The sequence below is a fragment of the Podarcis pityusensis genome (assembly GCF_964106645.2).
Source record: "Podarcis pityusensis genome assembly, chromosome: 8".
NCBI lineage: Eukaryota > Metazoa > Chordata > Lepidosauria > Squamata > Lacertidae > Podarcis > Podarcis pityusensis.
In genome coordinates, this window is record NC_138033.1 from 64,268,018 (window position 1) to 64,295,049 (window position 27,032).

The 27,032-nt window shown below is 49.2% G+C and overlaps 1 protein-coding gene across 9 annotated transcripts in view; it reads right to left on the reverse strand.

The window, feature by feature from the left end:
• Positions 1 to 124: 124 nt before the first annotated feature.
• The window catches only part of PLEKHG5 (pleckstrin homology and RhoGEF domain containing G5), a gene marked incomplete at its 3' end in the record, with an annotated part of 101,105 nt that continues 74,197 nt past the window's right edge, over positions 125 to 27,032 (reverse strand). For 6 of the 9 annotated variants that reach the window (XM_081017137.1, XM_081017135.1, XM_081017139.1 and 3 more), the window contains 14 exons: positions 22,751 to 22,936; positions 19,787 to 19,963; positions 18,011 to 18,106; positions 16,737 to 16,787; positions 14,405 to 14,554; positions 11,957 to 12,067; positions 11,022 to 11,171; positions 10,369 to 10,506; positions 10,113 to 10,232; positions 9,609 to 9,741; positions 8,112 to 8,227; positions 6,725 to 6,915; positions 4,103 to 4,984; positions 125 to 2,498 (listed from right to left, as the gene is read on the reverse strand). In XM_081017137.1, the coding sequence (XP_080873263.1) occupies positions 2,489 to 2,498; positions 4,103 to 4,984; positions 6,725 to 6,915; positions 8,112 to 8,227; positions 9,609 to 9,741; positions 10,113 to 10,232; positions 10,369 to 10,506; positions 11,022 to 11,171; positions 11,957 to 12,067; positions 14,405 to 14,554; positions 16,737 to 16,787; positions 18,011 to 18,106; positions 19,787 to 19,963; positions 22,751 to 22,936 (2,511 nt within the window). Of the gene's footprint in view, positions 2,499 to 4,098; positions 4,985 to 6,724; positions 6,916 to 8,111; positions 8,228 to 9,608; positions 9,742 to 10,112; positions 10,233 to 10,368; positions 10,507 to 11,021; positions 11,172 to 11,956; positions 12,068 to 14,404; positions 14,555 to 16,736; positions 16,788 to 18,010; positions 18,107 to 19,786; positions 19,964 to 22,750; positions 22,937 to 27,032 lie in introns of those variants that run through there. The other 3 variants (XM_081017138.1, XM_081017136.1, XM_081017140.1) reach the window with 1 other exon arrangement.

Consider the following 27,032-nt stretch of genomic DNA (forward strand, 5'->3'; position numbering starts at 1 on the left):
GTGGAATATAAATTTAATAAATAATAGTACCAATAATAACTCCACACAGAAGATTTCTCTCCTCCACCCCCACCTTCCATTGCACACACAAACACACACGCCCATAAAACAGAAAAACACCAAGTCAGAGATCTGGGTTATGTTTAATGGTTTATCTGTGACACTGACGGCACTGAGCAAGGGACATTAGCATTAGAGGGATGGCCGAAACCAACACATCTGCCCGATATCAGGAAGGACAAGGGCGGAGGGGTGGGGTCACGACCGTCAATACATAAAGTGGTATAAAAGGAACTGGCCTCGCTTGGGGGGGGGGGTTGAGGTGGGTGCTAGGGAAATAGTTAAGCTTAATAAATAGGCAACTTGAAAACGCACACACAGAAAAAAAATACACCAGCCGGCTAAATCATGCACAGGGAAATGGACTGGGGTGGAGAAGAGGGTGTCCCTCAGTTCCCCCTTGCAGTCTCTGCTCTACACAGTGTAGCACCCAATGCCAACTTATTACGGGCATAAAGGGCAGGAAGCTCTCAACAGACCCCCACCCCCTGCTCCCAGAAAAGGAGAACGACACTCTGTGCTTTGGGTTTTCCCCATAGAGAGCAAAGCAAGCAGGGTCCCCATCAAACTGGGAGGCCTGCAGGCTTATTATTGCCAGAGGGAGGTGAAAGGAAGGGAAGGGAAGGACAGGGCAGGTGCCCCAATTTGCCACCAGGGCAAAGGAAGAGAGCTCAGCACAGCGGGGATTCACTTGGGGGGGGAGAAGGGGTCCTTTCGCCTCCATGTTTCCCAATAAACGAGAGAAGGTTGCAAAGTGCAGGGGTGGTGGGACCCCAGTCTGCTGCCCTCATCATTTCCCCAGGGGTCTCCTATGTCTCCAGTCCTTAAGCCAACATCCCCGCAAAGACAGCACAGCCTCTTTTGAGAATGGCAAGCAGTGCAGGCCCCGAATCTTCTGCTCCATCCCCAGTCTCTCGTATTCCCAACTTCCTGGCCTGGTCTGGCTCTGCCGTCTGTTTATATAGGCCGCTCGGCCTCTCCACCCGTTCAGCTGCCCACTTTGCACTGCCATTCCTCATCACTTCGCCCTCCCCCAGCAACTTTCCCCCCTTACTCCAGAATCTGGATTTCCCAGCACGTCCCCCAGACCTCCCACTTCTCTGCTCCTTCCCGACATTCTGCTTCCCTCTTTGTTCCCCTGCTGGGCAGCTCCCCCCCCCCCCAGTGGAATCAGGACATTCGGGTGCAAAGCCTGGGCAAATGTTGCTGCATACACAGGACATGGGGCCTTGGAACCAATGTGGGCTATCGCCAGCAGGTTGGCAGGACCCCCTTGGTGGATGGCTTTCCTGGGCGCAACCAGAGAGCAACGTCAACCATTTATGTGCCCTCACCAGGAAAAGCATCCTGGGCGCCCTTGCAGAAGATAGCAGCCATGCACGCCATTTCACTCATCAGACAAGCCATGTTGTCAAGGCAGGAGGACCTTCTCATTAGGACAGATCCACACAGAATGCACCCCCTCCCCACACCCTACAACTGCACCTGGGATCGTGGCCTCGCTGCAGGGGTCTCCGCAGTACGGAAAGGGCGACAGAGTGGAAGACCAGCCAGCTTCGCCATCTGGGTTTGCTTCCTTGATCTGGCCATTCTGCACACGTCCAGACCAAGAGGCAAGGAAGGGCGCCCACAGGGGGCAGAAGCAAAGCGAGAGACAGAGATCCATCTGACCCCCAGGGCCAGACAAAGTCAGTTGGCTGCTAGCAGTCGAATCTTATTTCAGCACGGGCAATGGGACAATACCCCCCGCCGTCTAACAGCAGGGCTGTACCAGCACAGCAGGCATAAACTCTTGCTCTTTCAAGGAGTTTTGCACCGGAAGAACTGTTAATTAGTGGGACAGAGGGAGGGCATTAGGTTGGAAGCATCCCACAATAGTGTTAATGCCCAGGCGTCTGGGCATGGTACGAGATAACAGTCCTAAGTGCATTGTTTGGGAAAGACCCCTCCCCACTGCCCCACCCCAAAGGTCCTTGTCAAAGGGAGTACACTCCGTCTGCCTCTTACTCCCCCCCACCCAGAATGTGGGTGAAGCAGGAGAGGGCAAGGAAGCAGGAAATGCGGTCCTGGGAGGTCCGTGCATCTGCCAAGAGCCGTCAGCAGGTGTGGCTGTCTCTCGTCTCCACCGCCAGGCTGCCTCTCGCGCACTCAAACCCAACAGTTGCCACATATGCATGGACCCCGGACACACACACATCGATGCACGCAGCTGCCTCGTCCTGTGCGGCACGGACTCTGCTTGCAGGATGGTGCCCCTCGCCCTCGTGCCTGTGTCCTGCCGGGTCAGCAGGGCACCACCACCACCCAAGGAGCGGGCAAGGGGATCCGGTGCCGAAGGCTGATGACGCTGCATAACTTAAGGATGATGTGGAACTCCCGGCGCCGGGCACGGTACCTCCCGCTTGTGGTTTGCGCTTCTCTGATGTCTTCATACTTCCCTGCAGCAAGCAGACCATCAGACAAAACAGGTTATTTAGATGGTTCGATTTTTCTAGGGGGGAAAGAGATGCTGGAGCTCTCCACGAACTTCTCCCTTCTTCTCTTAGAACGGCAATGGCCTGGGAGGTGCTGGAGCTGAACTCCGGTGAGCTCCAACTAGAAAAACAAGCCCTGTTTCTACTGTTAGCTACCATATTTTTTGCTCTATAAGACGCACTTTTCCCCTCCTAAAAAGTACAGTGGTACCTCGGGTTACATACGCTTCAGGTTACATACGCTTCAGGTTACACACTCCGCTAACCCAGAAATAGTACCTCGGGTTAAGAACTTTGCTTCAGGTTGAGAACAGAAATCGCGTGGTGGCAGCGCAGCGGCAGTGGGAGGCCGCATTAGCTAAAGTGGTGCTTTGGGTTAAGAACAGTTTCAGGTTAAGAGCAGACCTCTGGAACAAATCAAGTACGTAACCAGAGGTACCACTGTAAGGGGAAATGTGTGTGCATCTCTTGGAGTGAATGCAGGCTGCACAGCAATCCCTGAAGCCAGAACAGCAAGAGGGATTGCTGCGCAGCAATCCCTCTTGCTGTTTGGCTTCAGGGATAGCCACGCAAAGCCTCTTCAACAACATTTGATTCAGAATATTTTTTTTCTTGTTTTCCTCCTCTAAAAACTAGGTGCGTCTTATGGTCGGGTGCATCTTATAGAGCGAAAAATACGGCAAGTTCTTGCAAAAGGAGCGTGTGAAGGTGGAGGTAGCGGAACAAAGTGGGTGAGAGGATCAGGAAGAGAGCTGAAACCTCTACATAAGAGGAGCCTTGCTGGATCAGGCCCATTCAGTCCAGCATCCTGTTCTCATAGGGGCCAACCAGATGCCTTTATTGGGAAACCCTTAAGTAGGACCTGAGCACAAGAGCAACATTCTCCCCTCCTGCAGCTTCCAGCAACTGGTATTCAGAAGCATCACTGCCTCTGACCCCGGAGGAAGAGCACATAACCGTCAAGTGTCCCTGTTTTCCCGGGAAATTCATGGAATTGCAGAAGAAACCCTGGCTTCTGCTTTCATTCAGGAATGTCCCATCTCTCCGCTCCAAACACGGGAGGAGGATGGGCCAGGGCTTGCACTTAGCAGGGAAACCTTCAGGAAGTGGAACCCTTGTGCGTGGGAAAGGCATTTCCGCACTGGAGCGGAGGCGACGGACTCGCGCAACGCTCTTGCCAGTCCCTCTCTGCCTCCACCAAAGTTGCCGCCACCTTTATGGCAGTGTGAGGTGCAGCATGGGAGGAAGAAGTGAGTGAGGAGGGAAGAGAGCAGCTACCAGGTAGGGGAGGTGGGCAGCTGACATGCGCCTCGTTTGGTGCCATGCTCCTGAGCAAGCCAGCTGACACACGTCCCGACTTTCTGCTGGTAAATGTTGGAGGGTATGAGAGCACAGCCCTCATGGCTAGCAGCCATCACTAGCCTTCCCCTCCACGAATTTATTCAATCCTCTTTTAAAGCCATCCAAATTGGTGGCCACCCCTGCCTCCTGTGGAAGGGAGTTCTGTAGTTTAACTACAGTAACCTATAATTCCCCCAGCCCAGCCCAGTCTCCCCAGCAGCACTCACGAGGCAGTGAGCGTGGAGTTGAGCAGCAGTGTGGTTCGGATCCGGTAGAGCTGCGCCAGCGTCAGCTTGCGGTGCTGGCTCGCCTGCGGGTCCGACAGAGTCCGGCGGGCGGTGGGCAGCTCCTCTCCCCGGCACTCTCTGCCCAGCCAGCAAGGCGCTTGCAGCCCCGCAGAGGCGGCGGGCAACTCTGGGGAAACGCAGAGCCCGGCTGGTGACCCCTCCTCGACCTCAGACAGCTCTGAGGTGCTGCTGTTGCTGCTGCTGCTGCCACCCCCGCCGGCCCCCCGCCCTGCTTTGCCCTGTCTGTGGCCCTGGGGCCCATTAGTCCGCGGGGAGCCCAGCAGGAACATGGCCGGGCAGAGTTCAGAGAGGCTTTTGCTCTGGGCCAGCTGCAGGGAGGCTGGCAGCATCTGCAAGAGGTTTGCCTCCGATTTGGACTTGAGCACCTTGGTCTTGGCTGGCAGCAGCTGGACTGGCACCTGCCGCCGCAGTTTCGGGGAGCCGGTCCGTTGCAAGGGGGTGGGGGCGCCGTCCTCCTGCTCTGTAGACCCCCCAGTCTCCTCCTGCTGTTGCCGCTGCTGCTGCTGCCGCTGCTGTTGGTCTGCTAATTCCTGGAAGGAGGTGGGCGACAGGGTGCCATAGGCGCTGTCGATGGAGGCTGAGCGGCAGGACCCGGACTCCGGTTTGAGGCAGTGGTTGGCGGTGCTGGCAGGGAGGGCCTCGCCCAGTTCCATGGTGGGTGTTGTGGAGGAAGCTGTGGTGCTGATGGATGCTTCATCGGACTGGGAGCTGAAGGGACCCACCTCGAAGTCGGGGGAAGGGGGGCCCTCACTGGCATCTACCACCACCACGGAGATGGTCTCGGTGGAGCCGTCAGAGAGGCTGCAAAGAAGAGGCAGGGAGACATCAGGAAGGTGCCGGTTGCCAGTTAGCTTTTCAGATCCATTTAGGCTCAATTTCAAGAGAGGAGACTTTGACTAAATGTTAGGAAGAACGAGGCAAGGGCCTTCCTATGGTAACACCTCCGCAGTGGACCACCCTTTTCCTTGGAGGTCATAGGTAAAGGTAAAGGGGCCCCTGACCATTAAGTCCAGTCATGACCGACTCTGGGGTTGCAGCGCTCATCTCACTTTATTGGCCGAGGGAGCCGGCGTACAGCTTCCGGGTCAGGTGGCCAGCATGACTAAGCTGCTTCTGGCAAACCAGAGCAGCGCATGGAAACGCCGTTTACCTTCCCGTCAGAGCGGTACCTATTTATCTACTTGCACTTTGATGTGCTTTCGAACTGCTAGGTTGGCAGGAGCTGAGACTGAGCAACAGGAGCTCACCACGTTGTGGGGATTCAAACCGCCAACCTTCTGATTGGCAAGTCCTATGCTTTGTGGTTTAACCCACAGCGCCACCCGCGTCCCTTGGAGGACATATGCTTCCATAAATCTAATTCCTGGACTACTTCTACTCCACCAGGCATTTTGGGGACTGAGGGAGAATGTGAGGTTCTTGCTACCCCTATTGGAGGTTTGTGGCGAATGAATGAGGATATTTTGTAATCGGAATGTTTCCAAAACTTCTGACAGGTAAGGCTGGCTCCTTCATATCTGAATTAAGAGACCGAAAGTGCACTTCAGCTGTTCACCAGGTATGGGGAGAAGTGTGAGGGGATAAGCTGGACCCTCCTTCAGAGGTGAGCAAGTAGAGTTATTTTTTATATGTTAAAAAACAACTTGTTTTTGGCACAGTTCTTATCATGGGTTTTGTAGCATTCAGTTCTCCTGCACTCTGCAGCACCCCTGCAGGGCTCAGAAGCCCAGAACCCCTTGCCTGCAGAGCTAGCAGCCCCTCAGCCCTCCCTTGTGGAGTGTTCCCTCAGCCTCCTCTCCTCTCCCCTCTCCTTGGGAGTCCTCTGGGCAGCCACTGCTGTCACCCCTGGTCTCTGAGCTAAAGAGGAGGTGCCTCCTGACACTGCCCAACAGGGGCCTGGGAAGCCAGCCCCAGAGGCACCATTCACCTGGGGAACTTGCAGCCAGGGCTGCTGCAACAAACAAATAGTTGTGCAAGCCTTTGGGAGGCAGAGAGGCGAGAGGGCATTGGAGGAAGGAAAGAGGGACAGAGGCCAGCATTGCCCGTGGCACCTCTGACCCATCATTCAAGGCACCCCAGGTTGCCACGGCATACTGCTTGAAAACCACTGCCTTATGTCAATAACAGAGCCTGTGGCTCAGGGGCCCTCTGTATCTGGCACTCAGAATTCTCCCAAAAGAATATCCCTGCTCCCTAGGCCACAGCTCTCAGGGACCCTGCTTCACACACCTCAATGAAAGGGACCCTGAGGATCATCCAGTCCAACCCCCTGCAATGCAGGAATATGCAGCTGTCCCATACAGGGATCGAATCTACAACCTTGACATTATCAGCACCATGCTCTAACCAGCTGAGCTATCCAGGCAGATTTAAACTGTGGTGTGGGTGGGTGTAGAGGGGAAGCCTCTGGTTAGTGCATGGCTGGAAAATGACCTTCTTTACACAATAAGCATCACTTTTCCTTCCGGCCACACTCGGCACTGGCATGTGGCCCCTGGAAAGCCCCCTCTGCTCCTGGCTGTCTCCCCGCCCCAAGCATACCACTGCTGTGAGTCCAAGCTGTTGGTGCTCTTGCGGAGGATGGTGGGGGAGCTGGCTCCCGAGGTGCCACTCTCCCTGTCCTCTTCATCTTCTTCCTCTTCTTCTTCCTCCTCCTCCTCTTCTTCCTCAAGGCTTTGCAGCTGCTGCTGACTACGTTGGTGCTCCTGCAGACGGAGGTGCTGCAACTTGTTCTGCAAGAAGGTACAGGAGGGATGGGATAAGTAGAAAGACCCAGCAGAGACTACAGCGGAGGGGTGTCGTTACAGCACATTCCGCACCAAGCACTCACTGTCTCAATTTGCTCAAGATGCATCTAGTCATATGAATCAGCAGGTGCAGTTTTTATGCAAGTATAGGCCATGGCTTCTTTGCTCCTCTGTGAGACAATTTGTGCTTTGTTGAACAAAGCATGGGTAAGGCGGTACTAAGGAGACCAGGAATAATTATTACGGATATAAAATTTATAAAGAAATGAAGGGAACAATTGATGAAAATTAAAACCTCACACAGGAAGAAGAAAGGAGAACTTCACTTGCAAATTTAGAAATCACTAAATGTGTTAATACCAATTGAAGTCAATCACTGTAGCTGGGGTATATCAAGAGTGGATTGTAATCGTAAAAAAAAAAACAATTTGTAAAAAAATTAAAAGAGCCAGCAAGTACCCTTGGTGGAGACAGATCCGCACCCAAAAGCGGACAAGCAAAGGGGAGAAGTTCTCGAGTGAGACCCCCAGAGTTCTAGATGACTGGAGGGGAAAAATTATCAAAAGGATGAGGGACTATTAAAAAAGTGGCACAGGGCACTGTCATCAGGGGCTGGCATCGCTTTAAATGCATTTTGTGAAACAAGTAGAATAAATGAGTAAAAATGAAAACAAAAAGATAAAATAAATATCAGCTGAACAAAGTCTACAGGCAGTGGGAGTCTCAATGCCAGTTCCTGGAGGCAAAGGGCAGGAGTGTTGCTTGACTAGATGTCCTCCCAGTCGAAGAATTCATCTTCCCCAGTTGGGAAAGAGGGTGGGGAGGATAAACTGCAGCAAAAGAAATCTATTCATAGAATCACAGTATGGTGGAGTTCGAAGGGGTCCCAAGGCTCATCCAATCCATCCCACTGCAATGCAGTAAGCACTGCTCAAGAATCCCTGGCAGGTGGTCATCCGATCTCTCTTAAAAAACCTTAAATAAAGGAGAGGAGGAGATCCTCCTTGGGTAGGAATGGGGAACGTGCAGCCCTCCAAGTATTGCTGGACTCGTTCCCATCGGACCCACCCAGGATGGTTGAGGATGATGGGAGTTGTAGTCCAGCAATGTCTGCAGGGGCAACAGAGCGCCCACAACCTCCACCTTTCGGGGGAAATCCTCTTGGCTCCCACCCCACCCACCTGGGCATTGCAGACAGCCTCGATCCAGCTCCGGCACAGAGACTGCCCACTGGTCTGGAAGGTGTAGGCTCCCACCGCGCTCCGGAACTCGTTCAAGTAGATCAGCAGGAAGGAACCTGATGAGGAAGACAAGGGAGATTCAGGACAGGTCGAAGAGCCTACAGGATCAGGCCAGTGGCCCACCTAGTCCAGCATCCTAGTCTCACAGTGGCAGGTGGCCCAGTGGGGAGCCCACAAAGAGGACCCAAGGGAGAACTGTCCCCTCCTGTGGTTTCCAGCAACTGGTGTTCAGAAGCATTGCTGCCTCTGACCATGGAGGCAGCGCATGGCCATCCTGGCTGGTAGTCACTGATATAGCTTTATCCTCCACGAATTTGTCCAAATCCATTCTGAAGCCACCCATGTCGGTGGCCGCCCACTGCAGGAGAGGCAATGCATAACTCTCCACAGTTCCTCCCTCCTAACACTAGAACTCATGAATATCCAATGAAGCCGAATGTTAGGAGGCTCAGGACAGGCAAACGGAAGTAGATTTTTCCTGCAGTGCATAGTTAACCTGTGGGACTCACTCCTGCAGGAGGCAGTGGTGGCCAACGGCGTTGACGGCTTTGAAAGAGGAGTTGACAAATTCATGAAGAAGGCTAATAGCCACGATGGCTGCGCCCGGCCAACAAAGTTGCAGGAAGCAATGCTTCTGAATACCAGTTGCTGGAAACCGCAGGAGAGAAGAGAGGGCTCCTGCGCTTGAATCCTGCTTGCTGGTTTCACACAGGCATCTGTTTGGCCACTGTGAGAACAGGATGCTGGACTAGATGGGCCATTGGCCTGATCCAGCAGGCTCTTCTGATGTTCAGCCGCCCAAGATCAGGCTTGAATTCCATCCCCTCCTCCCTTTCTATGATTTATCTTCATCGACTGCAGAAGCAAAATCTGGATTCCTTTGGAGCAGGTTTCGACATTCTGCAGGGCCAGGATCACACAGCCCTTATCACAGGGCAACTTATGCACGCAGATTTTCCCCGGATTGGGAATATCTGAGTTTACTGTTGAGAAACTGTGGGCTGCCGGCTGGATAGGGAGAACATAGCATGGATAGGGAGAACACACCACAAAAATCCACACTAAACTCCCGTTTGTGGAATGGTCTCCGCAGGGAAGTTTGGGTTGGCACCTTCATTATACACCTTTAGGTGCCAGGCAAAAACATTCCTCTTTAATCAGGCCTTTGGCTGATTGACATCCAATGCCCTTTTAAAATGTATTGGGGAGAGGGGATTATTGGGTCGTTTTTATTTTTATCATGTATTATGTGTTTTTACGTGGGTATAACACAGTATACAAATAACAGGTGGATGAGTGCTTTGTTTACAAAAAGCAGTTGCGGGGGGGGGTCAGGATTGAGGCTTTGGCTGTGGCACAGCTCGAGGGGTCAATCCTACAGTGCAGACACATACCAGTTGTCTGTGAAAAATTACCCAGCTCACAAACACCCCTCACCAGGATCCTTGAGCGCACGGCACACCAGCTTGTCAACCAGCAGTGGCTGGCGGATGACCTTTGTGCGTTCGGCCTTCTTCACCGGTTTGGTGATGAGGAAGAGGTCCGTGAAGAGAAAGCAGTAAACATCCATCTGGAGAAGAAAAAGATCCCAAATGATCAGAGCATCCTGCGTGGAGCTTGATGCAGGGGTGGGGGAGAGAGAAGGGGGCAGGAATGGGGACCCTTTCTAGAGAGGACAAGGGATGATGTGCACCACATTAGTCTGCAAGTGAAACATAACACCACCCCCAAAAAAAAAATTCCTCTCCACCCTCTCTGCACATGGAAAGCTAGCATGTCAGGGAAAAGACCTTTCTGCCTAGCTTTCTGCATGCAAAGGCAGTGTCTCAGCCTCTGGCTTTGGGGGTAGAAATTCCGGGCTGAATCACATGAGGTCTCCGAGTCTGAGTTGCAATAGTAACAACAACAAGAAGAACATTTCCCCTGCCCATCAAGGCTTACCTTACTGTCTTTGCCTTCTTTCATTTTAAGGCTTCCCTCCAGCAGAAGCTGCCGGGTCTCCTCGGCGGAGGTCCCTGGAATGGGGGCTGTCAGGTCCAGGCGCAAGAACTCCTTCAGGATCTGAAGAAAGGGGGTTAAAGCCAAGAGAGTTCAGGCGCCTGAGACACTCTCTCCAGCCACCCAGCCCAGGCTGCCATCTCGGGCACCCTTTGCCCACCCTTCTCCCCCACGTTGCAGCCACAGCCTCGCCACCCACCTTGTCCACTTCATCCGTGCTTCCTTCCACCACCTCGTAGGCATCGATGCGGCTCAAGATGCTGGCCAGGCGCTGCTGCTCCTGCCTCTGGCGCATGCGCGAGTTGATGTGGTTGATGAAGCGCTCCACCGAGTTGATCTGGGAGGAGGGAAGCCCGCCAGAGGTTATACCCAGGGGGAGGCAGCAATAAGGCGAGGGCGGCACTTGGCTCTCCCAAACTGGGTGCCTTCCAGCTGTGCTGATCTACAACTTCCAGCAGCCAGCGGTTCAGCACTGATGGAGAATGCTGGGTGTCCAGCAACATCTGGAAGTCACACGGTTTGGGGAGGCTGGCCCAGGCCAGATGTCTCCAGGAAGCCCCAGAACCAGGGTGTGAATGCAACAGCCCTCTCATGCTGCAGTCCTCCCCTGGAATCAAATCCTTAGCGGTAGACTGCTTCGGGTGGTGGAGGTTCCACCGTGGCTAGACTTTGTCAGCGTTAGGTAGGTTCGCCTTCAAATGCAAACTGAACTGTGTTTCTCCCCCATCCCAATGGAGTCCCAGCCCTTCCTGAGATGGATTTGAGTGCAAACGTTTGCTGAATTCCTTGTGTCTCCCAACACACCATCACCTACGCTAGCAGGTGTACCAGGGCGCACTGGCAACACTTTACCATGGTGATGATGGCCTCTCGGGTGTGGGGGTCTTCCGTCTTCTTAAGCACCGACTTCAGCAGCAGAGGGTATTTGGTGAGGCGTTGGTGAGGCTTCACTAGCATGTCACTCAGCTTGAGCCGGTTACACTGTTTGTGCTTCTCGGCCCACTGCAAGTGGAAGAAGGGAAGCGTCAGTTCCTGGAGCCAAGAAACAGGCCACTAGCCAGTCTATCACTACTAGCCAGGGGCGTAACTCCCATCAGGAACACAAGCCAGCCCTGAAAAGGTGCCCATGCTGCAAGCCACAACCAGCCCAGGAATGGACAGTTTCCAAAAGGAGCCCTAGGTGAAAGACAGACTCATATTCTAAAGAATGGCCTATTCTATTTTCAATAGCTCTGACTCGGCCTCCATACAAAACTCTGTAAAAACAGCAACAGTCCGCTCTGCAGACTGTCTGCCTGGTTTGGACCAATCGAGGAAAAGCAAAGGTACCTATTGGCTAGTACCTCTGCCATTACCAACCCACCGCTTCCCCAGAACCTCCGGAGCCATTTTGAAACTGCTTTTAAGATTGTTCCCCTCTTTTAGCTGAGCAATAATAATAGAGGATTAATTATAGAATTGTATCATTGGCAGGGACCACCAGGGTCATTTTGTCCAACTCCCCGCAGTGCAGGAAGATACAGCTGGCCTGTACGGGGATCAAACCCACAACCTTGGTGCTTTCAGCACCATGCTCTAACCAACTGAGCTAACCACAGAGCACTCCTAAAGTGTGGGGCTTAAACAGCCCTGCATGACTAGGAGAGGTGAGCATTGGGCATTGGCACCTCTGTCTAGCCAGCATTTGACTTGCTGGTGATGGGTGCCTGCAGCTTTTCTGAATGTAGGACTCAATATTGAGGACAGAGGCAGGTGTGGGATTCATAGGATGGTCACAGCCTTCTTACCGTGACGTAGATGCGAAAGAGTTCGTTGTCCCGCAACAAGTTCCTCATGTACTCCATGCAGCCTTCCTCCTCCATGCAGTAGCGGATGTAAGGCTTGAAGTGGGAGCCAAACTGCAAGGGGAAAGGATCAGACTAAAGACACGGGTGCAGGGAGGCAGCAGCAGTGGAGGAAAGCAAGGGCCACCTGAGCAACCCAACTGGTCCTGTGCAGTGGTCCCAAAGCGCAGATTCTGGGAGCTAGACTCCCTTTTCCATTCTGCTCTCCAGCACCACCCCTGTTGATGGCCAGAGATGGTACTGCAGCTACCAGCTCAGCAGAGACCACCTTTTATGAGGAGTCTGCTGGGTTGCATTTGGTCCCGGAAAAGCTGCTCACTCTGGTTTGGGTCCAACTATTGGATCAAAACTTTCAAATTTGAAACTTTCATTGTTGGGCCGCATTGCTGTGATAAAAATGAATGTATTGCCGAGAATGTTGTTTTTATTTCAGACATTGCAAATCGTGGACAAGATGGACTGTTTTAAGAAGTGGCAGAGAGATATTTCTAGATTTGTCTGGCAGGGCAAGAAGCCCAGAATAAAATTTAAGATACTAACAGATGCAAAGGAAAGGGGTGGATTTGCCCTGCCAGACTTTAAACTTTATTATGAATCAGCAGCTTTTTGCTGGTTGAAAGAATGGCTACTTCTTGAAAACACAGACATTTTGGATTTAGAAGGTTTTAACAATGTATTTGGATGGCATGCATATTTATGGTATGATAAGGTCAAAGCACACAAAGCATTCAAAAATCATATTGTCAGTAAAGCATTGTTTAATGTCTGGATAAGATATAAAGACTTATTGGAAAATAAAACCCCAAGGTGGCTGTCACCAATGGAAGCAAAAGCTCTGAAAAGGCTCAATATGGAGGCCAAATGGCCGACATATTGGGAAATTTTGGAACAAGAAGGAGATAAATCGAGATTGCAGAGTTTTGAAAAACTAAAAAACAAAGTGAGAGATTGGCTTCATTACTATCAGATAATGGAGGCATATAATTTGGATAAGAAAATTGGCTTCCAGGTGGAAAAGTCAAAATTAGAAACAGAACTGCTAGAACCCAAAACTAAGAATCTGTCAAGAATGTATAACTTGCTGTTGAAATGGAATACTCAGGATGAAACGGTGAAATCTGCTATGATTAAATGGGCACAAGATGTTGGACATAACATAATGATGGCTGACTGGGAACAGTTATGGACCACAGGTATGAAGTTTACGGCATGTAATGCCTTAAGAGAGAATATTATGAAAATGATATACAGGTGGTACATGACCCCAGTCAAGCTTGCAAAAATCTATCATTTGCCCGATAATAAATGCTGGAAATGTAAAGAAGGTAAATGTAAACTGAAGGTACATTCTTTCACCTTTGGTGGACGTGCCCAAAGATTAAGGCTTTCTGGGAAATGATATATAATGAATTGAAAAAGGTATTTAAATATACCTTCCTGAAGAAACCAGAGGCCTTTCTTTTGGGCATTGTCGGCCAATTGGTGTCAAAGAAGGACAGAACTTTTTTTATGTATGCTACAACAGCAGCAAGAATACTCATTGCAAAGTATTGGAAGACACAAGATTTACCCACTCTGGAAGAATGGCAGATGAAGGTGATTGACTACATGGAATTGGCAGAAATGACTGGCAGAATCCAAGACCAGAGAGAAGAGTCGGTGAAAGAAGACTGGAAGAAATTTAAAGACTATTTACAGAAATATTGTAAAATTAATGAATCTTAGAAGGATGTTGGATAGAAACTAAGTGGTTCCCAGCTGTAATGCTTTAAGAGATATGAAAAAAGGTTTACAAATGGGTAAAAGTTTAATGGTAAGGATTTGCTGAACTAACAAACTGAACTGGAATACAAAAAAGGGAGGTATGAGGAGGTCCGGGGAAATAAGTGTAAGGAAGATATGCTATGGAAAATTAATGTGTTTTTAACTGTTTTTATTTTGTATGTTTCTTTTTATTTTTCATTTCTTTGTTATACCTTAATAAGGGTTTTTTTATTCTTCTTGCTGTATTTTGTATTTTTTTGTATTTTTATTTTTTGTTTTTGTGTAATTCTTGTATTCTTTGAAATTTTAATAAATATCATTTAAAAAAAACAAAAAACCCAAGCTAACACCAGATTTCCCGGCCCTCTTTCTCGGCCACCCAGTGCCCCCTGCCAGGCGACTTGCCTCACTTGTGGCACCTTCAACAGCCAGATTTCAACCTTCATTACAACATGTTGGTATAATAAAACAGAACATGCTTCAGAGCTGGGGTAGGAGGCCTTTCACGCTCCTCTGCTGCTGCAGTTCTGGGACACTGGAATGGTCTCCCGCTGTTGCTCAGGAACAAAGCACCATCCTCTCCTGGCTCCACCCGCATGTAGGCACACTCACTGCATGCACACCTACCATCTTGAAGCCCTTGAAGAAGTCCGTGGGGTCTAGCAGAGCCCGGCTGGTCCTGGCCTTGTCCAAAACAGGAGCCATGACGCTTCTCCAAAGAGCACGGTGCAGCTGAATGATTTCCTGAATGTTGCTGAAAAGACGCTCAGCTTCCACCTGCAGAGTGGGGAAAAGCAGACTCTGTGACCCTTCTTACACTTTCAGCAGTGCCAGATTTATGCATAAGCTAAACTAGCTATAGATTAGGGCCCCACTTTCTTGGGGACCCCCCAAAAAAATCTAAAGGGAAAAAAAAATTCCAAAATATAAGATAAAAAACAAATAAAATAAAACCTGCATACAGCAACAGTGTTTTGTGTTGTGTAGGCTCCTATGATGTAAGTAATGGACCCCGCCTGCTAGTCTGCTCCCTAAAATATCACTGGTTTGCTCATTTCTATATAGAGGGTGCCTACATTCTGCATGGACTGGTTGCATGGCAACTTGTGCAAATGGCTTTAGATACCTATTAGGTCCCTGAATTACCATATAGCATATATTCAACACAAAAAAACAGCGACAAATTGTTTCTGACAAAGGACAGCTGGGCCTTTAGAGGGCCCCATTCCCTTCAGTACCTTAGGGCCTCATCAGACCTAAATCCGGCCCTGCACTCGAGTCACCTTCCAAGAAGAGCCCCCCTGGGTCAGACTCTCGCTTGCTACTGTCATTCAGTGCACAGTGCTCTCTCTGAACAGAGGTGCCACACAGGCCCCATGGCAGGAGCCATCGAGAGATGCACACACGCACCCAGCACCCAGGCTCCACCATGAATTTGGCCGATCCCCTTTCAAAGCCACCCACTCCAGCAGCTTCCAACACATGGTGTCCCACAAAGAAACTGCAAAGGGCATGAAAGTCTACAGTGCCTCTCATCTGTCCCAAATCTCCTTCCATTCTACTTCACCAGATTATTTCAGCTTTCGGACGGTAAGAGCTGTTCGGCAGTGCAATGGTCTCCTTTGGGAGGACTCTCCTTCCTTGGAGGTTTTTAAGCAGAGGTTGGATGGCCATCTGTCATGGATGCTTTAGGTGAGATTCCTGCATTGCGGGAGGTTGGACTAGATGACCTCTGGGGTACCCCTCCAACTCAACAATTCTATGATTCTGTTATTCCACAACACAAGAGGTGCCAGTGTGGTGTGGCGGTTAGAGCAGGACCCAGGAGAGACCAGGGTTCAAATTCCCCCACTGTGCTGAGTCCCAAACCGCACTGGGTGACCTAAGGCCTGTCAGTGACTATCAACCTAACCTACCTCACAGGGTTGTTGTGGTGAATAAATGAAGAAGGGGGTAGAACCATGTATGCCACTTTGAACTCCTTAGAGCAGGCATAGGCAAACTCGGCCCTCCAGATGTTTTGGGACTACAACTCCCATGATCCCTAGCTAACAGGACCAGTGGTCAGGGATGATGGGAATTGTAGTCCCAAAAACATCTGGAGGGCCGAGGTTGCCTATGGCTGCCTTAGAGGAAAGAAGGCCTGATAGAAATGCAATCAATCAAAGTCATCCCAACTGTTGAAAACTCAGGCGACAGTTCTTAAAGTGATAGCTTGGATGGAAATACTTCCAGCATAAAAAGGTAAAGGTAAAGGGACCCCTGACCATTAGGTCCAATCGTGGCTGACTCCGGGGTTGCGGCGCTCATCTCGCTTAACTGGCCGAGGGAGACGGCGTACAGCTTCCGGGTCATGTGGCCAGCATGACTAAGCTGCTTCTGGAGAACCAGAGCAGTGCACGGAAACGCCGTTTACCTTAGGGGAATCCTAAAGGCACCTAAAGGATGGACCCGTCTTCCTTTCCCCAGCTCTGCTCTGCAGCCTGATGCAACTACATTTATCCAGCGTTCCTTCTCGATCAAACAGGTTGAGTGCTTTTTCGTTGGGAAAACCTGATCAACACACCGCTGGGACCCAAGAGAAGCATTTGCATGATGCAAGAGTTGCCTTGGGTATATCTCTTTCATCTCTTTAAATAGCTTCTGTGTGCCACAAGCCTGCCAGAGTGCCGTGTGGTTAAGGTATTTCTCCAAACAGTGAAAGATCGCAAGACGGTTTCTTGTCAGAAATGGGGGTGGGGGGGCGGAGAGAGAAAAAAACTGGGCCACTTCCTCAGAGCAGATAAGAGACCAGCGGGGCAGAGGGGAGGGTGCTTCAGAGACGGCGTTTCGCCACAAAGCCACCAGAAGCAGGAGGCAGACCATTGCTGGCACAGGAAAGTGAGGTTTGGCCCTGGAGGGTGACATCTGACATTTCTGGGGCGACAGCCATGTTCAAAGGGAGAGGATGCTAGCTTACCTCACAAAGCAGCCCCGATTCCTGCAAGTTCAACAGGCAACACAGGAACAGCTGAGGAGGAAAGAGAAAAAGAGAGAAATGAGCTATTGCAATGGGGCTCGGTTGTGGGGGTCGCCGTTTGGTTAGAGAGCCAGCAAACAAAGGTGATGTTGGTCATGATCCAGGGCTTTGGACCTGACACTGCTTTAAGTGAAGGGAAAGGGATGCTTCCTGGGCAGGGATAGCATGACCACTGTATTTCATGCACTGGCAACCTCAAGGCTGGATTACTGCAATGCACTCTTTGTGGGGCTGCTCTTGCTCTTGGTTTGAAAACTCCAGCTGGTGCAGAATGCAGTGGCCAGATTGCTGATGGGGGCATCTGGCTGAGAACATGTGATGCCTTTGTTAAAGCCCCAGCCCTGCCTGCCCATCTACTATGCAGCCTGGTTCAAGGTCCTTGTATTAATTGACAAAGCCCTGAACAGCTTCAGCCCCAGGGTACCCCAGGGAACGCCTGAACCCTTATATCTCAGCTGGGCCACCAAGATCCTCTGCAGGAGCATCGTTGGTTGTTCCCCAAGCAGGTGTGGCTCATTTGAAAAAACAAGGAACGGAGTCTTCAGTGTCATTAACCCTGTTCTGTGGAACTCCCTGCCACTACAGTTTCAGCAGGCACCTTGTCTGTCAACTTTTAAACACCTGCTGAAAACTTTTCTATTCCATCAGGCATCTATGCAGGCAATTGAGAGCACATTGCTCCACAAAAGGTACTACATTTCTGGTTTAAACTTTTTTATATATAGTTTGCATTGTATGGTTTTATGCAGGAGTTACGTTCTGAGACACCGCACGCATGGTGTATAATTGAAACTCACTGAAAAAGCCTGCAAACACCCCGATCTGCCCCATCCCCACCCCCCACCCCATTCTGCCCTTTAGTGACGTTTCAGTGGCATCTTTATGATGTTTCCGGGTCACTTCCGGGTTCGGCACGATGTGGTTGTACACGGTCGCACACATATTGAACATGCTTAGACAGGGGGCTACCTGTATTTTTATAAACCACACTGGTGTGTGTGTGTGTGTGTGTGTGTGTGTGTGTGTGTACGTGTGTGTGTGTGTGTGTGTGTGTGTGTGTGAAGAGCAGTATTTAAATATTTTTTACGAATGAATTAATGAATATGCTTCAAGACCTGTGTCCTCAAACCCAGCCAGATGGGCGGGATATAAATGATAAATAAAATTATTATTATTATTATTATTAAACACATCCCTTCATCTAAGACACTTACATCGGTGATGACCTTCAGCTTCCTGATGTAGGAGGCTTCTGTGTGCAGTAGTTCCCAAATAGCTTCCTGCTGGTGGCATTGCCGGCGTGTCAAAACCTAGGAGGGTTACGAGTCAGAGGCAGGGTTAGGGGCTTTTTCTTTTTACCATTACTTTCCTAAGAATATGACAAGCCCCCTTCTGAATCCATTCCCCCCAGGGGTGGGGAACTGGACCCAGCCAGCCACATCCTGGGTTTCCCCACCCTCAGAGGACCGCTCTGACGAGTGGGTGGGGCCCCAGCCACCTGTCAATCACTTGATACCAAAGGAAAACCAAGGCCAAGTGAGGCTCAAAGAGACCACCCATCAGCCAACAGCCCTGCTTCCTCCAAAGAGTCAGTAGCGCAGCAAGTTGGCAGGCTCGAAACTTCTGGGGAGCCCACAAGCAGGGCTCCCAGTACGTTTCCGGGCACAATTCAAAGTGTTGGAGCTGACCTTTAAAGCCCTAAACGGCCTCAGCCCTGTATATCTGAAGGAGCGTCTCCACCCCCATCATCCAGCCCAGACACTGAGGTCCAGCGCCGAGGGCCTTCTGGTGGTTCCCTCACTGTGACAAGCGAAGCTACAGGGAAGCAGGCAGAGGGCCTTCTCAGTAGTGGCACCCTCCCTGTGGAACGCCCTCCCATCAGATGTCAAAGACATAACTACCTGACATTTAGAAAACATCTGAAGGCAGCCCTGTATCAGGAGGTTTTCAATGATTGATGTTTTTATTATGTTTTTAGATATGCCATTATGTTTTTAGATATGGTGGGGTATGAATAATAAAATTATTATTATTATTGAAAGCAAACCCCTGCCCTGTTGGTTGACCCCAGCATACTGGTATACTATTCCTAAAAGTGGAGGTTCCACTCGCAGAACTTACCCTGAATCTGTCCAATCCCTTTGAATAAATCAAAGCCATCTAAATTAGCATCAGCCTGCCCCTCATCCAGGGATGCAGATTTCCACAAAGTTAATTGTGCGGGGGGAGAAAGGACTTCCCTTTTGTCTGTCTTAAATCAGCTGCCAGATACCTTCACTGGGGTAGGGGGTTCAGGTTAAAGCTTTATTGGAGAATTGAGCCCAGCTAGGTCAAGATCACAGCAGCCAGCCTTCTCCGTAAAAGTGTAAGAAGAGTTGTCTGCTGGATCAGGTCAATGGCTCATCTAGCCCAGCACAATTCAAAGTGTTGGTGCTGACCTTTAAAGCCCTAAACGGCCTCGGTCCAGTATACCTGAAGGAGAGTCTCCACCCTCATCGTTCTGCCAGGAGACTGAGGTCCATCTCTGAGGGCCTTCTGGCGGTTCCCTCACTGCGAGAAGCCAAGTTACAGGGAACCAGGCAGAGGGCCTTCTTGGTAGTGGCGCCCGCCCTGTGGAACGCCCTCCCACCAGATGTCAAAGAGAACAACAACTACCAGACTTTTAGAAGACATCTGAAGGCAGCCCTGTTTAGGGAAGCTTTTAATATTTGATCCATTACAGTATTTTAATATTTTTTGGGAAGCCGCCCAGAGTGGCTGGGGAAGCCCAGCCAGATGGGAGGGGTATAAATATATTATTATTATTATTATTATTATTATTATTATTATTATTATTATCCTGCCCTCACCATGGCCAACCACATACCCCCAAGGGGAAACCAGCAAGCTTGACCTGAGCACAAGAGCAGCTCTCTCCCTTCAGGGTGGCTTTCAGAACTGGAATTCCGAAGCGCCAGCTGGACGGCAAAGGGGCCCTGCTCCCGCCTCACCTCTGTGCCCTCAATGATCTCCTGCCAGCTGTCCTCCAGGCACAGGGTAGCATCGTCATCCTCTTCCTCCTCTTCCCAGGAATCCTGATCGAAGCGGAGCTGCTGGGGGAACTTGGGGAGGCCGAAGTGGCTGTAGGAGTGGAGCCGGCTTTCCAGCTGCTCCATCTTGTCCATCTCCTGGAGGGGCACAGAAAGGAGGGCTGAAAAAGGAAGTCTGGGGGTGCTGCTGCGCAGTGCCAGGGGTGGTGCCCTGGTTGGAGTGCCAGACTAGGACCTGGGAGAGACCAAGGTTCGAATCCCCGCTGAGTCATGAAGCTCACCTGGGGCCAGCCACTACCTCTCAACCTGGCCTCTCTCACAGGGGTGTTGTGCGGGACCACGTGGGGAGGGGGAAAGAAGGCCCGTGAGACAGGGGTTCGAATCCTGTTTCCCATAACGGCCCGCTGAATGAATGAAGGGAACATCCTCTCCTAGCTTCCTGTCCTTTGGCAGCTGGTTCCCTGAGGTGGGTATCATGGATGGACAAAGACCTAAAAGAAGCCTTCTTGGACCAGACCAAAATAGTATAGGATTCTACCCGCCGCCCCCCCCCCCAAAAAAAAACCAGGCTACTACTGGTCCATGCTCTCCATATGAACCGACCCAGGCCTTGCAAACGTCACCTGAGGCCCTTCTCCATGTGCCGCCTCACAGGAGGTCTGGAGAGTGGCAACACAAGAACAGGCCTTTTCAGTGGTGGCTCCCTGCGTGTGGAATGCTCTCCCCAAGGAGACTCACCGGGTGCCTGTTTAGTGTTTAGTGTATTTGTCTCTCATTTGTGTTACGTAGTAACTCTATAAGCAGGCCTTTGGCTGATTAAGCAATCTATTGCCTTTCAAATATGTTTGTGGGCAGGGGTTGTTGGTTTTTGTTACAGTCATGTGTATTTTGTGCTTTCATTTTGTGTTTTTATGTTGCAAACCGCTCTGTGATCTTCAAATGAAAAGTTGTATATAAATGTAATTTATAATAATAATAAAATATCATTAGGCATCAGGCAAACCATCTGTTCTTCTTCAGGCCTTTAGCTATTAATTAATCTTGAGTAGTTGGGATGTTTCAATCCTGCCTATTAAAAACAGGATTGCCTTCTAGAGTTTTCTCTCCTACTGGTTTTAAACCAATGGGTTTGTTTATTACAGCGTCGTTTTGAGTTTCTTTTTGTAAAATAACTGAATAAATTTAAATAATTGTTAATAATAATAATAATAATAATCTAGCTTAGTATTGTCTACAATGACTGGCTGTGGTTCTCCAAGGATTCAGGCAATAGTCTTTCCCAAAACTGTCTGGCGATGCCAGGATAGAATCTTGAAGACTTCTTCATCTAATGCTGAGCTATTCTGTCCCCTGCCTCTGATTTCCCAAAATAGGGCATGAAGGAACCAGCCTGCTCCCACCGATGCTTCCCGGAAAAGAGTATTTAGTAGCACATGACCCCCTGATATCACGGATAACAGGCCTCCCTCCCACTGCCAGCTGCCGTAACTGAGGACACCGGAAGGCAAGGAAGCTGCAGTTCTTTCCTTGCGCTTAGACCCAGTTCCATGACCTACTGAACTTGGTAACTAGTGCCTGAAGATTCATTCACAATTACCTTTGCTCCACATTTCTAGGCACTGGTCCGGGCTTTCTGGGACTGTGCCCGACAGCTTTTTATTTTTGCCTTGCCGCTTTCCCCTCAAAAATCTGCTCTTTGCTGCTGAATCAGAGCAAACAGCAATCTGAGGGGAACAAAAATGGCTGTTTTCTCCAATTCAGCGCAAAAGAGTGGGTTTTCATGGGTGGGGAAAACGTGCTCAGACACGGAGCAGGAAAGCATGGACATGCACCTAGAAAGTGAAAGGTTAGGTATGGATGGGCCTTGAGTTTATTTCTTTCCTCCTCCCTCCCAAGCCCTTTTCCTTTTGTGCCGTGTCTTTCAGAGAGCAACCTTCACTGGCCATCCTAACGAACCGCTGAGGGGGCAAGAACTGCCCTCCTTAGTTGATCTGCATGGATCAGCCAATGAAAGGGGGGGGTTGTGTGCTTGCGAGAGTGTCACTGTCTGCTTTTGTGTGCGCGCACATCCTATAAATGTGTGCATGCAAGACTTGAGGAGGCCACACCCACCCCGACATGCTCCCTCCTCACACACCAGAGGGATGGTCAAGGGTGAACCGGCCCCAAAAGAGATGAGCCACAACTGCCTGTGCTCAGACATTCTGCCTCCCATAGTGGAAAACCAGATAGGAACCTAGGAAACTGCCTTCTGCTTAGTCAGGACATTTGTCCATCTACCTCAGTATTGTCAACACTGGCTGGCAATAGCTCTCCAGGGTCTCAGGCCTACCTGGAGATGCCAGATGCAAAGCAGATTGCTCTACCCCATGGGTAGGCAAACTAAGGCCCGGGGGCTGGATCCAGCCCAATCGCCTTCTAAATCCGGCCTGCGGACGGTCCGGGAATCAGCATGTTTTTACATGGGTAGAATGTCTGCTTTTATTTAAAATGCATCTCTGGGTTATTTGTGGGGCATAGGAATTCGTTCATTTAACCCCCCCCCCCAAAAAAAATTATAGTCCAGCCCCCCACAAGGTATGAGGGACAGTGGACCGGCCCCCTGCTGAAAAAGTTTGCTGACCCCTGCTCTACCCACTGAGCTCCATTCCCCCAAAGCCCACAAGCAGAGTAAGACAACAAGAACCACCCGCTGCTGCTGCAAACTGCCTCTGGACATGAAAGTTCCATCATGAATGGCCTCCTCTATGAATGCGTCTCTACCTTGGTCTCTGGCTACCCTTCCTCGTGATCTGACGCCACTTGATTTTGCAAGGAGCGAGGACTCCCTACCTCTCCAGGACACCCTTCCCAGCTGCAAACACCTGCAAAAGAAAAGGGCCTGCAGGAACCCACGGGCGGCAGTGGTGGGCACTGGCAACGTACCCGCGTGAAGGGGCTGGCGCTGTTGCCGGAACCAAAGAACCCGCTGAAGCGGCTGGCAGCCCGGTTCTTCCACGTGTCAATGCCATTGCTGGGCAAGGAGGCGCTGGAGGGCTGCAGGGGGTCGTGGCTCGGGATGCTGGCGTCCCCCAAAAACTCGTTCATGTTCTTCCTTTGTCTTCCGGGGGCCTGCGAGGGGCAAACAGGGAAAGGAGAGAGAAGTGAGAGGGATGGAGAACATAAGATTAGAATTCCGGAACAGGCCAAAGGGAGCCCAGAGTCTTGTTCTCACACTGGCCAACCGGAAGGGAAAGAAGGAAGCAGGACATGAGAAATTCTTGCCTCCTTCAGTTTCCCACAACTGGTATTCAGAAGCAGGGTGGATAAAAATCAATGATTTTTAAAAAATTAAAAATCGGATTTTTAAAAATTTAAATCGGTTTTTTTATTATTATTTAAATTGGATTTATAAAATAAAATGCTTTTGGAGGAAAAATCTTTCTAAAGATAGTTTTCTAAGTGACATTATAGTCCAAAGGCTATACATCAGGAAATAAGGATTTGTTTTAAGTTTTTTCATGTGTGCTAAAACTCAGTCTAAGTTTTTTTTAAAATAAAAAATTGTTTAACCACATCAGTTAACAAACATGGATACATATGCTATAATGTTATTGTTTTAGTTAAATAAATTGTTTAAATTGTTATTAAGGAAGTGATTGTTTTTCTCCTTCCAATAAAGTACAGCAGAAAATTTCAGAATTATCTGTCAATGTATTTCTAATAGCATAACCAAATCAGTAATTTTTGATATAACTGTAAAAACTACTCTGAAAATTTATTATTCCAAAAATGAAACCTTTATCTGGTTGTAAATATTAAGATTATACCAGCAAGAATGAGCCTTTCTGTAAAAAATAAAATAAAAATGATTTAAATAAAGTCTTACTGACTAGCGATTTAAATCAAGTCTTACTGACTAGTGATTTAAATCGTGATTTAAATCAATTTGATTTAAATCAAATCCACCCTGTTCAGAAGCATGGCTGCCGCCGAAAAGAAGGCCTCTGGGTTGTCAGGAGAGGCAGAGAGCACCCTGGGGACGATGGAGCCTGTCTCCAAAACCCACAGGGGCACGGTAGCCGCCCATACCTTGAGGAGAAAAGAGAGCTGGAGGAGAGTGCAGAGAAACATCTTGCCCGGTTCTTGGTGCGCAAGCTAATGGCCAGCTGCCTTTTCGTGACCCGGGCAAAGAAGCACAAATCCCAAAGCCTCTTGTCTCATCTCCATGCTATTCTAAGCCTGATAAGGACCTGCGCAATCACCCAGCATGCCCTCTACCCAGCCACAGGTGCTCTGCAGCGCCCCCAGGCCAGGATCTGGAGCAGCTGAGATCATCTCTAGATCTCTATTCATTTAACATCTCCTTTTAAAGGTGTTTGAGATTTCTGCAGTGCACTAGATGAGCCTTGGTGTCCCCTCTACAGTTCTATGATTCTATCTCTTCTTCCTTCAGATATAGTGGAGGCAGCGGATTGGCTACTAGGACGGTAATCCGAGCTGGGCTGTCAGCCCATAGGGATCCTTCTTTGGCCCATAGAGATTCTGGCCTGGCTTTCATATCTAAGCTGGCCAATGAGCGGCAAAAGCTGTCGGGAAGACAGAAGGCTGAACTCCCTGAGCTGAAACAAATACACCAGTCATGGTTGCCGCATCTAAAGAACCACCCGAAATTTTATATATATTGAAAAATTAGTTCAGAATTAAGGTAAACTAGGGGACAGACCAAAACAAAAACAAAAATATTCATTTTCAGCTACATGGCAAAGGTTTGTTTTATATACAAATAATTATAACCACATACACTCCAATATTTTTCCAATGAAAATAGGGACATCCTATTCCATAGCAGCAACAACAACTATTATTATTATTATTATTATTATTACCCCACCCAGCCACTCTGGGCAACTTTCCTTGCAGGGCTGTCTTTTAAAGGTTGTATCCTTGGCTCATTGGTTGCATAACTCCAGACCCCAGCCACTCTAGGAGGCTTCCAACATATATAAAAACATTGTAAATCATTAAACATTAAAAAAAAGTTCCCTATACAGGGCTGCCTTCAGATGTCTTCTAAAGGTAGCATAGTTACTTATCTCCTTGGCTCAGGGGTCGCATAACCCCATACCCTCCAACACTTCTCTGATGAAAATAGGGACATCCTAAGGAAAAGTGAGACATTCCAGGATCAAATCAAAAACTGGGACAGCTTCTGTAAATCCAGGACGGTCCCTGGAAAATAGGGGCACTTGGAGGGTCTGTCCTGTTCAAAAGCCTGCTGTGAAATTTGCTACTATTTGGAATTCTTACTGACGTTTCAAGTTTCAGATGAGAATACCATAAGACCTGAAGGACAAGATCCTGATAATTATAAATCACAAAATTGTTTTGTTTTGTTTTTAAATGATATTTATTAAAATTTCAAAAGAAAAATTTTTTAAAAATTAACAATAGAAAGGAAAAATACAAAATACAAAACACAAAACAGAATAAACAGTTAAAAACAATTCCATCTTTTTATCACTTCTTTTACATTTACTTGTTTCCCGGACCTCCTCATACCTCCCTCTTTTGTATTCCAATTCAATTTGTTAGTCCAGCGATTCCTTTCCCTCCTTTTTAATCCTGATCTTTAATCTTGATATATTATAACATTAAATTTTTACATATTAAAAAACAATTTTTCCATATTCTTTTATACCGTTACCGCTAGAAACCGCTTAACTTCAATCCGTCATCATTCTAACATTCATTAATTTTACAATATTTCTGTAAGTAGTCTTTAAATTTCTTCCAATCTTCTTCCACCGACTCTTCTCCCTGGTCTCGGATTCTTATAAATCACAAAATTGTACAGTTGGAATGGTTTTCCAGCCCAACTCTGTGCAATGCAGGGATCACGGTCTGTCAGAATCCCTGACAGACGACCACCCAACCTCTGCTTAAAACCTCAATAAAACCAAATCTTAAACAAAACATTACTACTTCCCAACAAGAATAATAAGTATTATCTTTTCCAGGGATTGGGAACCGAATGACCGAAATTTGCGTTTTGTGCAAATACGCAAGCAGTTTCCTCCCTCCCCCCAAAAAATGTCCTAAGGTCCAGACTCTGGCTCTCCCCTGGGCAGTAGGAGAATAGGACTTAAACCCACAATCCTGCAAGGGCCAAACCATCTGCAGGAGTGCCAGGCTGCCACCCCAAAACCTTTCCCCCTGCCGCCAGAGCAGAAAAGGATCCTTGTGTCTGTCAGACTCACCTTATAGCCAAAGCCTCTTGCTCTCTGCCCTGGGAAGAATCCCAAGGAACGAAAGCACAAAGGCAGACAAGGAAGGGCCAAGAGCCTGGCTCCCTCCAGCTGGCTGGTGAGCAGGGAGGCGAGGAGAAGGCTGCTCGCCTTGAATCAACACTCTGTTTGCCGCCTGCCTTCGCATTAATTGCATCGCTGAGAGGAGCTTGCCGGGCACCCTGGAGATAGGACATTCCTGGGCTCCCTCGGCGCCTCTCCCTACTCTCCCCCTCCCCTCCAGAGATCGGCCAGTTCTGAACGTTTCTCCTCTTCTCCATCACACACAAGCCTCTTGGCTTGGAGGATGGCACAGGATAAAATATCTCTGGTGAGGAGGCTAGTTCCCGCAGGATTTTTGAGATGGTACAAATGTTCCCTCCAGGTGGAACCAGGCAGACATTTTCTTTATAGGAGAGCCAGAAGTGGATTTGCCGCTTTCCAAGCTGCGAACGATCCCACTTTCTCTCCCCCCTCCAATCACTTCACTCCAAGGCAATTTTTTTGGTTTGCTTTTTTTGTATATTAGGGCCCCCTTCGTAAGGAGAATCTGTCGCAAAACTGGTTACAAAATAACTGCCGAAGCAGCAGCAGCAGCAGCAGCAGCAGCAAAATGATATTTGTTGCCTGCTAAAAGCATCCATTTCATAAATCACCACACCAGCACAAATCATGCAATTAACCAGCAGATCATATCAGAAGGAATTCTCTACCCTGTTTCCACAGCTCATGATTAGCCACTGAAAAAGTTAGGATTAAGTTTCCCATTTTTAAAGAACTAGGGAGGGGGCCTTCCTGATGTTTTATGGGACCGAATTCCACAGAAAGGGGGTCACCACTGTGAAGGCCCTGTTTCCTGTGCCTTTCAACCTAACTGCCTTTTCAGACGGGTATCTAAGCATCATCTGTGGAAAAGATCGGAAGCTGCAGGCAGGTTGTAT